The sequence below is a fragment of the Neomonachus schauinslandi genome, chromosome 7 (genome assembly GCF_002201575.2).
Source record: "Neomonachus schauinslandi chromosome 7, ASM220157v2, whole genome shotgun sequence".
Taxonomy (NCBI): Eukaryota; Metazoa; Chordata; class Mammalia; order Carnivora; family Phocidae; genus Neomonachus; species Neomonachus schauinslandi.
Genome location: NC_058409.1, coordinates 47097904 through 47111123, shown reverse-complemented (window position 1 = coordinate 47111123; position 13220 = coordinate 47097904). Strand labels below are relative to the sequence as shown.

The 13220-nt window shown below is 32.8% G+C and overlaps 1 protein-coding gene across 7 annotated transcripts in view; it reads right to left on the bottom strand.

Moving 5' to 3' along the window:
• The window catches only part of TRAPPC13 (trafficking protein particle complex subunit 13), a 39270-nt gene that overhangs the window by 2945 nt on the left and 23105 nt on the right, over window positions 1–13220 (bottom strand). For 5 of the 7 annotated variants that reach the window (XM_021701808.2, XM_021701809.2, XM_021701813.2 and 2 more), the window contains 6 exons: window positions 11113–11185; window positions 9755–9799; window positions 6596–6613; window positions 4487–4620; window positions 2568–2766; window positions 1326–1426 (listed from right to left, as the gene is read on the bottom strand). In XM_021701808.2, the coding sequence (XP_021557483.1) occupies window positions 1326–1426; window positions 2568–2766; window positions 4487–4620; window positions 6596–6613; window positions 9755–9799; window positions 11113–11185 (570 nt within the window). The remainder of the gene's footprint in view (window positions 1–1325; window positions 1427–2567; window positions 2767–4486; window positions 4621–6595; window positions 6614–9754; window positions 9800–11112; window positions 11186–13220) is intronic. The other 2 variants (XM_021701810.2, XM_021701811.2) reach the window with 1 other exon arrangement.

Genomic DNA, 13220 nt, shown 5'->3' with positions numbered 1-13220 from the left:
GACTGCTTCTGCTTATAAGTGATATCACCAGTTTAGCTTAAACATGTTAAAAAAAACTTTCAATGACGGTATACACATTTTTTTTTTTAAATAACCAAGGCTCAAAGTAAATTATAGGCCTCTGCTCTACCACCATTTCTGGCAACTTTCAATTGTTTTAACTCTTTTTCCTCCTAATTGGCTCCTTATTTTGGCCATTAATTGATTTGCTACACCTCAAAAAATGTAAGCAAACAAAAAATCCAAAAGCACACCTATACACACAGGGTCTTGACCCTGTGCATGTTGCTGTTTAGTGAACTTCCATGATGTGGCAGGCAATGCTTTTCCAATGGCAGGTAAGACATGATCCCTTTTATTGAATAATGCATAATCTAGTAAGGGAGGGACTATATAGCAATATATGAATGTCACTAAAAAACTATATAAAAATTTGCTAGGACAGAGAAAGGAATGGTTAACTGCATGGGAGGGTCGCTAGCTTCAGAGGGAGGAAGGTATTTTTGTAATTCTGAAGGCTAAATATTTCCTGTATCATAAAGTTGGAGTGGAAATGGAATTTTAAAAGATTATATATTCAGATTATGTGGGATGGGATTCATCATTGCAATAATTTCAAAATGCCCCAACAAGTAATAATATGAGTTTCACTACAAGTGACAGGACTGGAATTTAATTCTCGGTTTTTCTGGCTTCAAAGCCCTGTGCTCTTTGCATCCCAACAGCTAGATTATACTCTATTATCAAGGCCCTATTTTATCTATGATTGATCAAGCCCTTGTATTAAGTTCATAACCAATTTTTACTTTCTTAATGCTGAAGATACAGTTCAGGTATAAGTGTAATTCAGAAAAATCTATCTTATTACATTAAATCTATAATGTATTATTCCATAAAAATGTGACTCATTCATGCTTTAGTAATCTGAAGAGTGAGGAAGTGTAAACAATGAAAAGATTTATTTGACTCTGAAGTCAAATAGACCTGGTTTCAAATTCTGGCCCCATCTTTTCTAGCTCTCTCAGCTTGAGTAAGTCACTTCACCTCTGAGTTGGTTCTTCTCTTGCATAAAATGTGAATAGCTAGTACCTACCTCACAGGGAACGATGCATGAATGAAATAAAATACAGAAAATGCCCAATAAAGTAGGACCTCAAAAAATGTAATGTATACAGCTACCAGATGAAGGACTTTACAGTATTCAACACCAACATAAGAGAAGGCTTACGTCAAGAGGAAACTTAAGACAGCATACTCAAAAGGCATTAATTCTCTTTGACGTAGGCGAGGAGGAAAGGACACCCATCCACAAACACTGCCATTACCTGCAGTTTGTTATTTTACAGGTAATATGAAAAGGTTCTTCTAGGTTTACGGTATCTGGGATTGCCTCCAAAGACAATCTAACATCTCCATAACCTGGAGCCTAAGAGAAAAAGCAACAGAGTTAACATACATCTATTGTAAAACCTTTCCACTTTAATAAAGGTACCCCACTAGCACATTCACTCCTCAACAGCTGGTACGTCTCCAAGCTGATGTTTGGAGAAAATACTTCCCAGTCATTCTATTGTTCTCTGTTCTAACTTATTTTGCTGCTATTGCCTGTGGAACAACACTATGGACCCTGACTGTGTTTGCGATGATTATTCCATGTTCAGCAACGATCAATAGGTAAAATAGTAAAGAAACTTCAATAGGTCTGATGTTAAAGGGATGCTTTCGAAAGATCCTATAGCTTATACATACACGTAACTCTAAAAAGATAAGGTTATTGCCTAAACAGATAGAGTAAGATTGCTGTGAAAAGATCCAGGAAAACAAACAAACAAACATGTCCATCCACAAAAGACCATAGAAACATCAAAGCTTGGAATATCCATGGCAAGATGATAGCTAATGGATATATTTTAAAATAGGCTCAGTGATAATCTTTTTTCCGCCCCCACTTATTACCTGAAATAGTAAAAGAGTAATTTTTAAAGAATATATCACAATATTTAATATTCAATATAAAGGGAACATTCTGTAGCATACTCTCACTAGCACAAGAGAAAGGACTGTAGCCATCCCTACTTCAAGAGCAGAAATTAGGTAAAATATTCAAGTAATGCTTATGAGATAACTTTAACAGGACTCACTTTCTGAATTTCAGATGACTCAGATTCTCAAAGTCTTTAAAAAAGTATGAACTGAGTTGGTGAATGTAGTAAGTCCAAGAGTTTCAGGACATTGCAAAAAAAACCTTTAACGTAGTGGAAGTCAGATGAACAGTGAGCATGAGATACCACAGGAGGGAAAAATTGGTGAGCAGTAATTTAATTTCTATTTGGTAGAGTAACAATCCATGTATTATGGATAAATTAACATTTGAACATTTTTCATTCATCTCAATACCAAGTTTCTACCTAGAGACCAGTAAAATTATTAGTCTTTTATCTCTTATTTATGGATAATATTAATGCCTTTTACAGCGCTGATTTTTAGTGATGCACCTAGGAAAATTTAAGCTGTTCTATCTGACCCCCAAACACCAAAACCCCCTCCGACGTTTTTTCTAGACTCACCATTCGCTGAAGTTGGCTGGTCTGTAATCTTCCCCTTTCACCTAGATTTGTTTTCCACACTATATCCAATTTTCCAATTACTGTTACTCCTTTAATGATGCCTGCTTTTTCTGCAAACTCCTTCTTGGGTTTTAGGCAGTACAAATACTGGCGTGTATCCATGGGCTGCAAATACGCTCTTGACCCAAACGTAGTTACACTGAGAGGGGTGGAGAGAGAGATGGAGAAAATTCTCTAGTGTCTTTTAAAAGAAAAACCATGGCTGTGATTGTTCCTTTGGACAGGAACTGAATGATTTACCATCCAAATATTTTCAATAGAACAGATCAGTGGTTTCAATATAAATGAAAAAGGACCTGAACTGAGAGGATTTATTTTTCTTTAAATTTTTCAGGTGACAGGGAAAATCTTTAAGTTCCTTATAATAGAATGCAATATATTACCTAAAATACTGGATATGTATCAATTACCTGAAAAAAATGCAACAGAAATCAAAACCTAAAGTATTCTGTCCCATTTTTCTATAATTCAAAGAAAATAGTTTGGAAAAAGAAACATACCATTGTAAACGAAGTGATCATTTTTTAATGAACTAAAAGATCAGGGGAAGACTAGAAAGTTACTGTTTTCCTCAGGGGGGATTTGGAAGGCTACAAACTTTACTGAATTTAACCATTATAATAAGATAAAAAGTAAATGTTTCATTCTTGATGAATGAAATCAGGTACTTTCTCCAGCTATTACCTTCTTATCCATATTAAGGTCAACTTTATTTATTCTTCCTCTTTTAAATCACCTACAGAAAGACATATGTATTTCATTTTTGTAAAAAAACTAGATCTATTCCTACGCCCACTCCTTTTAATGCTGACAGAATATTCTTTTTTTTTTTTAAAGATTTTATTTATTTATTTGAGACAGAGAGAATGAGATAGAGAGAGCATGAGAGGGAGGAGGGTCAGAGGGAGAAGCAGACTCCCTGCCGAGCAGGGAGCCCGATGCGGGACTCGATCCCGGGACTCCAGGATCACGACCTGAGCCGAAGGCAGTCGCTTAACCAACTGAGCCACCCAGGCGCCCACTGACAGAATATTCTTAAAACTCACCCTTCACCTTTATCCCTTCTAACCTCTCCATCATTCCTTCCCATGCCTCAATTTTATCATTTGCAGGAAAGGATGAACAGTTTCAGATTTACCTCACTGAATTATAAAAATTAAAAGACAGTGCTTCCAACAGCAAAACATAAAATGCAAATGGCTAGGATCTTTGTATTTTTCTGTGGAGGGAGGAATGAATGGGTGAAGCACAGATGAGTTTAGGGCACTGGGACTATTTTGTGTAAGACAGTAATGGTGATTACATGTCATTGCATTTGTCAAAACCCACAAAATGTAGGACATGAGTGAACCCCGAATGTACACTATGGACTATAATGAATAAAAGTTATCAATATTGGTTCATCAACTTAACAAATGTGCCACATTAAAACAAGATGTAAATAATAAGGGGACTATGAGTAGAGGGAAGGGCATGTGGGAACTCTGTTTTCTGATCAATTTTTCTGTGAACATAAAACTTCCTAAGAGGGCGCTTGGGTGGCTCAGTCAGTTAAGCATTTGCCTTTGGCTCAGGTCATGATCCCAGTGTTCTGGGATCCAGTGGCATGGCGGGGGGTGGGGGTGGGTTGGGGGGGGTCCCTGCTCATTGGGGAGTCTGCTTTTCCCTCTACCCATCACCCCCTGCTTGTGATCATGTCTCTCTCACTTTCTCTCAAATAAATAAAATCTTAAAAAAAAAAAACTTCCCGAAGAAAAATAAGGTCTATTAATTAAAATACAAATTACAAACCATCCAAGAATAAAAGTGTTAGGAAAGTTCATATACTTAAAAAGAAACACTTTGTAATTCATATTTACCATTCTCCAGCTTGGCTGACTGAGTTTAATTCTGCTACATTGTACATTATCGATGGTTCCAATGAAACTTTCTCCATAAACATGGGTGAGGTTGTAATATTCTGAATCTGGGCTTCGAGAAATACTTCATCAGTCTGAGGATATGAAAAAAATATCCACCAAAGTGTAATGGTATTTAAAATATTTACCTCAACAAAAATACCTGATCTATATGAAGAAAAAATATTAACCACAACTGTGATTAGTTCATGCCTGCAAATCAAAGTTACCATAATTAATGCAAGAAAAGAAATCTTCATCCTAATGTAATTAACAGGGGCAAAGTCAAGTGTTAGTTAACTGATAACTTGTCAAACAATGGATGGGGGATAACTGTAATTTTTTTGTATCAACATCCAAAAATTGTTATTTTACTGGAATTTCATTCACAGATACCCTAATTCTTCTAGTAAGTCATTAAAATGTTAAAATGCCATTTAGTAAGATGAATATACCTATGTACCTATCATTTCAGTGATATGTTAATATAATTAGGTCTCCATTATATATATAATATATATTATATATTCTATCATAATATAGTTTTCAATGGTCATATTATTTCAGTTTAGGAAGTATAGGGACCACTAGTACAGTGAATAATCAGTCTATTCTACAATCTTAAAGGATTTAACTTTTTAATTAAAGCAATTTGTTAGTGGTCATTAGTGATTTCTTGGTTCATTTAAAATGTATACTTAGGGCTAAAAAAATGTATGTGAATTATACTTGACAGTCATAGAGCTCCTAAATCAAACATAAGGTATTCTGTAGCCTTAGACAGATTTGAAAACTAATGCTATTCAGCAATATTTTAATGAGTGGGTAATTTATGTACTTCTATACAAAAGTTTTATTTCCTAAAATTTAGGGATTAAATTTAGATTATTTATATTAAACATCCTTCTTTTTATGTGATTTGGCTTTTTTTGTGTATAACTGAAGGGTAACAGAGAACTTGGTTCATTTTCGAAATAAACCTATATAGAAAGTGACACACTAAGGATATTCAATAATTATTTTGTTCAAAAGTTTCAGAGTAATATATATACGGAAATAAAAAAATAAAATATGACCCAAGAAATCTGGCACTAATAAACATTTTAAACATTAAATCCAGGAAAATGGAAATCATTTGCAAAAATGTAAGGATGAAGTTATAGTGTAATGTATTATCATCTAAACTAAAACAGATTCTTTAGTTCTTGGCACATGTGCTCAAATGAAAACTGAAATACAACGATTTATCAGTCTAAAAGAATGTGCCACTTAAAGGCATTATCCTGTTACTTTTTCTCAAAAAAAAAAAAAAAAGTAAATATATCCCATCAATCCATTGCTTATAAAAATATAACCACAAGCCCACATTTCAAATTTAAAAATGCAATTTTCTGCTTAAATTTAGGAAGAGCTTAGATAAAATGAAAGAAAAACAAGCAGCATAATGGAAAATTAAGTTAGTTTGAACAGTTAGTACAAAGTAATTTGACACTTGAAAAATTAAGAATTCTGTGCTACAGCAGTTGATGTTATGTAAGTCATATATGATAAGCAAATGCTGCTTATATTAAATAGAAATGTGAAAATACGACTTTAGCCAACTTGGGGACATCTGAGGTTCTTCTGTTTACTAATGTCAAAGGGCCAACTTTACCTGACCCGGACATAAAACTAAAACCACTGTGCACTTGAAGATAAATTTCAACTAGAGAGTTTACCTCAAAGAATTATAGTAAAGAAGCTTATAGGAAAATGTTGAAAATCCCAAGGCTATTTTTAACAAGGTTAACATGCCTCTTTTAAAAAACACCCAAAGGAAAAACACTAAAAATGAGAGCATAATTGTTTCAATATGATAATTTAATCTTCAATTTAATTTTTCCCCAGAGAGGAAGATAATCAATATAATATAAAAAGTACAAATTACATACATCTTTTAAAGTCACAATAGGTGGTATTCACAACTAACTTTGTTTTTCCACTATGTTTTGTAAAGAGAGATTAATTAGGCAGAGTCAAAAAGTGGTAAGTAAGAAAAGCATATAAATTTATAATAAAAAATCAAATTACCACAGAACTGAGGTCACTCTAATGGAAAAATAAAAAAGAAAAATTAGAAAAATCAGAATTAAATGTTAAAGAAAAAGAATAACTAACTTTAAAATAAAATGCATTTCTGCATTTTTTTTTAATTTTCTAAACAAGACAGCATTAGTAAAACAAAGAAGTAAACAGAAAGTAACAAAGGAATATGACATCATTTTTCTAAATACGTGAAACTGCTATGGTTAAATGAACAGAGAACATTCTAGGTGAATATTTAAACAGGAGCAAATATTCAAGGACACATTTGGGTGAGAAAGGTATATCGCATGCCTTTCTAGTTCTAGAAATTCTTTACCTACACTGTAATTCTTCATGGATTACTTAGGATGGTTATACACTCTCCTCCACAATCAGAGTAGTTATACACTGTACTGTATAGCTTCTCCTAAATTTATCTACTAATGGAAGCATTTTTTCAAGGAGCATCTTCAGTGATTAGAGTTCCATGCATTACTCTTCAGGAAATGCTGGGCTAGACCACATCAGACAACTGAGAGTTTATTCTTTTCTTGTTAATATATTTTATAGGTTGTTTTTTTTCATATATACTTCTAAGACTACTTATTTATCAAGGCTCATCTCAAATGTTACCTCTTTGGTCCAACTCATTGCTAAAAATACTTTTTCACCTCTGATGTTCCCGGAGTCTAAGTATACTTTATGATCTACGGGATGGTGCTTACATTGCAATTTTCTCATGTTTGTCTCCTCCACTAGATCTAAGTACCCTGAGGATTGGGAAGATGTCCAGTTTATATTTATTTCTCTCTAGTACCTGGTATGGAGCCCTATTCCCAGCAGGTGACCCAATGTTTGAATCCTAGTTGCTAATGTCACCAATCTTCTTTCCTATTTTAGAAGATTACAACAAAGTTTCTCATAAAACTTGTTTTCCTTTCCGTGATTCACATATTACTAGAATTATTAGGAACAGTGTAAAAAAACATGTTTGAGACCAATGTGGGGCTAATAAAAGTCAATGTGTAAGAACTATGGCACAGAGTAATAAAAATCACCTACTGGTATCAGTGTGGTTTGTGAACTCCTGTAATTTACCTGAATTTTCTAGTTGGGGTCAATAGAATCTGCTTGGTCCTGCAGGCTGAATAGTATTTGTTTGCCTAATAGGTAATACTGAATATCCTAGAGACCCTAAAAATACTATTTGTTCGCTCCTGGTTTTTAAAGAAATCTCTATTTTCAAAGGTTCAGAATTTCACAAATTTTTTTAGGTGATGTTTGTTGGCAAAGATTCCAGATTCTGTTTACAATGTTAACTGAAAAAAGCAGCAAACTGTTACTATGATTAAAAAACCAGTATTAAACATAAGTGAGTAAAATCTGAAAGAGAACATGAATTAATGAAAAGTCCATTATTTTTTTGGTGTGGTAGAATTGTGGGGTTTTTCCCCCTTCCTTTTGGGGAGTATATCACATTTATAATATTATTCATGGAATAATTAGTAATTTAAAAAACTGCAAAAATCACTCTGAATATTAGTGTTATAAAACTGTTTGACAAGTATCTTAATGTACCACCACATTTGCAGCAAAGAAAACCTAAAATAGTTTAGTATGTGCCTTCCTAGGAGTCAATTATAAGAAAAAGACCTCCTACAGCCCTACTGGCTTCTAATTTGCAAACATACGTATTCTAGCAGAATAGTTACCTATCTTCCTTCATACTATGGATGAACTCTTTCCCAGCAAAATGATAAATTAAGACCACTTAAAATTCAATAAGCGGAATAGCTATACTATAATTAATCAAAAGTAGTCCAGTAAAACAAAAAAGGCAGAACACACATGTAGTATGGCAACTCCCTTACCCCCTGAAATGTTAACTCTAAACATCTAGTAATCCCCTTGATGAGACTGTATCCTCCCATGAAATATGTATATTCTTCACTTATGTACTCAATATTCCATGTGCATTTGTAATTCTGTTTAGAATGCCTTCACTGCTTTGACACTTTTATGTTTCCAACATCTATTATTTCCAGACTCTGCTCCAGTTCCCCTTCTCATCTTCTCTGAAGACTACTGTAAAATCTCAGCCCCAGACTTCCTATAGTACTTCAAATTCACTATATATACTATACTAGGTAGTTTTATTACTTTATGCACTTTTTTCTTTTTTCCTGCTTTACTGCAGGTCAGATTCCTTATCTTAGACACCTCCTGGTATGCCCAGTTGCAGTACAAACTACATTGAATAAAAACTCAGATGGTGATGGTAAAAATACATACCAAATTTGACATGGTACTACAAATTTCTGATCATTTGGTTTAGAGTAATAAAGACAGAATTTTTATTTTAAAATATTGTATTTTAATATTTCTGAATTTATCACTGTGGTATGAAAGATGAGATTTTTGCAGGAGTAAGGGGCCCATTAGGAAATCTGCTTTTTGTGGAACTCTAGAAGCCAAGATAAAGTAGAATTTTTATTTTATTTTTTTTTAAGTAGAATTTTAAAAAAGAAATCCGAACAATAAAACCTTCCTTCTATGGCAAAGTCTATTTTATCTCTTTTGTTCGAATAGAAGATAAACTTCTATTCTAAAAGTTACCATATTTCTATTTTTGCCAAACTTGTTTCTCCCAAAAAGTATTTCTAATCATTCAACGAACTTAAGAACCAAACTGCACCTGACACACTGATTTCCCAGGACAAAGAATTTAATTTCCTGAGCTCTATTTATCAATATTTTCCAAGAATATTAAATCATTTTTGCAGGATTATATTGACTACTTCAATTTTTATGGTATCAGAATCACACTGTAAATATTTAACAAATTGCTGATGTTTTTAGACAGCAATAATAATCATTAAATGGAAGTTTAGGGCAATCATTTAATGAAAGGGGGTGAAAGCATCATGAAATTAACAAGAATAAAATTCAAGATATACTGATTCTATGTAATTTAAAAACAGCAGATTAAAAGATCTACAATGAAATTATTCTCTTCTGATTGAATTTTAGGCTCATTTTTCACAAATAATTCACAGTCCTCTCAGCAATTTACTGCAACATGAAATGAAATGTAATACATCAGAATTTTAGTCAAATAAGATCTTATTGTTTAATCTGAATTCCTATTAAGTGCTGAACACTTACCTCTGCATTGTAAAATTTGGTTTTCACATCCAACGGTTTGAGAACCTAGTTGAATAAAGCATATCAATCAGAGGAGATTATCATTTGACCATTTATTTTTATTTATTTTAAATCACAGGGCTTCAATCTGTCAAAGGCATTTTCCAATTTTAATTGTAAAAAGCTTTTTTAATAGCTATGCAATTATTTTTGCAAAAAAAAACAAGAAAACCAAACAACAATCCCAAATACATTTCTAAAAGACAACCATCATTTCTTAATTGGGTGACAGTCACATGAGTTACATGTGTGTTTACTTCATAATATTTTGCTAAACTCAATACATGTATTTTATGTATTTTTCTATATGTATTCCACAAAAATGTTTATTAAAATAAGCGGACAAATCTTTTATTTTCTTTTAAAAGGCATGCAAAATCTTAATGATACAGCAAAGCAATAGCAAAATTTTTTCCTTTTTTTTAAGAAAGTTTTGTTTCTTCAAGTAATCTCTACGCCTACCATGGGGCTTGAACTCAAGACCCCAAGATCAAGAGTCACATGCTCCACCTAATGAGCCAGCCAGGTGCCCCAAAATAAATCTGGGTACATTTTATTTATTTATTTATTCATTCATTCATTCATTCCTACTGATAGTACTTTTTCTTCCACTTAAAAACAGGTATGAAAAATATATATAGCATAATATCTAGATCTAATTTAGTTATATATGATCATCTCATCCCTTCTCGCATATACTTGCCTATGTTAAACCAGTGGTTTTCAACTATTTTAATCATGGAGTGAACACTGTGTATAAATACAGAACTCTACCTACAACTTTGGACTCATGGAATACTGGAAGGAAGCTTGGTCCACTCAGCCCAAGTCAATTATCTCTCATTTAAATATTTCTTTAGAAATTTGATATGATTTACACTTAATTTATCTGGACTTTACACTCATTTTATCCCTCTTGTTTATTCTTATGAGTTCTGTCAAGGCATAAAAACAGGACAATTTTTTATGGATAAAAATCTGTAAATGAGGGGTGCCTGGTTGGCTCAGTCAGAAGAGTGTACGACTCTTGATCTTGGGGGTGGGAGTTCGAGCCCCTTGATGGGTACAGAGATTACAAAAAAATAATAATAATAATAAAGAAACTTAAAAAAAACTGCAGGTGAAATATTACACTGACAATGATAATTTCTCTGCTTTTACTTAATTTAGTCTGACTTTAGATTTCTAGTAATATGACAAATCCAAACATATGAAGCTACTTGCTTTATCTGGAGCCTGTTTTCACTGCAGTTAATAGGAATAACTTCATAGGGGGAAAAAAGGCATCTAAAAACTATTTACATTGGCACATTTAATACCTGAAATTTGAAGAATTTTCTAAAATACATTTTTTCTCCACCCTGAGTTGTATAGCTCACTGCACACACCAAGCTGAAATGGAAAGATATCTTTGAATCATCTTTGATTTTGTTTAATAATAAATCTAATACACCTCAATTCTACTCACAAATTTGGAAAATATTAATACCAATGGTGTAAAAGTGAAGCCAAATGAGCCTAGAGTAGGAAAAAAAGAGTTTTAGCAGATAAAAATGTAATTCCATGAACAAGAAAGCTCTGATTAGCAAAATTAAATATGCCATGGTGAAATATATTCCAAAACAAATCCCAGAATAATCAAATAGTTGTTATGTACAAATTAAGTGTTCATATAAATTAGAAGAAAAAAATACAAATTCAAAAAAATCCTAGGATGGGGAAAGACTTTAATATAAATGGGCAATGGAAAGGAAAAGTCTTATAAATTTATAAATTGAATAAATCAAAACCACATTAAAACAAAAAGCAGACAAAATGGGATAAAATACTTCTAACAAAATGAATCTCATAAGCAAAACATTAGAGTCTTGCTCAAAATAGGAGGAAAGGATACATAGATAGATCGCAGTACCATAAATGGCTAACAAAAATGTGAAAATGTTCAGTCTCACAAGAAGTCAAAGACATAAAATAACGAGATACAATTTTTCTACCTCTTAAGATTTGAAAAAATTCTTTACGGGTGTTACCGTGATTGGTGAGGGCTTAGAGAAAGTGACTCTCTACACTGCTAGTGGTTATAAGAGATTTAGAAAACAAGCCTTAAGTAAGAGTCTTAAAAATGCTTATATGCCCCTATGGTAAACCCACTACAAGCAATCTACCACAGGAAATACTAAGGTGCTCATCACTGTGTTATTTATAACAGCAGGAGACTAGAAATAATCTAAAGTCCAACATTGGTGTAAACAAATTAAAGTATATGGTCCAAGAATACAATATAAAACTATCTTAAAAATAATGTTTTCAAAGAACACTGATTCAAGTGGGAAAATGTTCACAGTGCACTGAAAAAGATAAAACCATCTTGATCTGATCAGAATTTTGAAAAATATTTAAATTATTTATACAAATCTGTTATATAAACGCACATAAAAAAACTAAAAAATCGTATATTAATATTTTAATAGTGGTTACACTCTGTGGTGACATTACAGGAACTTCAATTTCTCCTTTATAAGTTAAGTGTACATAAGCCAGGTACTAGGGATACAGAGTTGATCAAAAACACAGTAACTGCTCTCAAGTGCTCACAGCAGGAAGCAGTATAGCAGGGTATGGGTTTTTTGAAGCCAGATTTAGATTTGAGTTCCATGTCATTATTTGCTATTTAATTCCAAAAGAGACTCATTTTCTCTGAAAGGAGGTTTTTACACATTTAATAAACTTCAATAAACTTAACAAATTTTTAATAAAATTTAATCATTATAATAAATACAACAAAAAATTTAATAAATTTCAATAAACTCTATTTCAACAAATACTGACCACTATTCTCTGGTAGATCGTGGGGATACAGCCGACTTCATGGAACTCATACTCTAATGGAAATGACAGGCACTAAGTAATTAATTTTAAGTAGAAGACCGAAAAAATGACAAGCTGTGGATGTTATAGAATACATTAAAAGGGGTATTTAATTTAGTCTTGGAGGTCAGGAAAGCTTCTTCGAGAAGTTATGGTGAATCTGAGATATGAAGAAGTGGAAGTAAGCTAGAAAAAGAACAGAGGCATTCCTTAGGAAGGGAAGAATTTATCTCAAGTCACAGAGGAGTGCAAAAGAAAGAGACTTCCAATACGACTCAGTATAAAGGAGGGAGGAGTGAGAAAAGGTAAGAACTAAAGCGGCTGGTAAGGATTAGGTTCTAGAGAACTTTGTAAAGCCAATACAAAGAATTTTCTAAGGGTGGTGGTAGATCACTGAAGAGTTAAGTGACTTATCCAAGACCACGTAATTAATAAATGATGGAGGTGAAATTTGAACTCTTTAAATTTTGACTCCAAAGCTTATACCAACCACAGAATATATACCAAGAAGTGCCTACAAAAGAGATGTCACCACAATGAACTGATTAACAGCTAATGT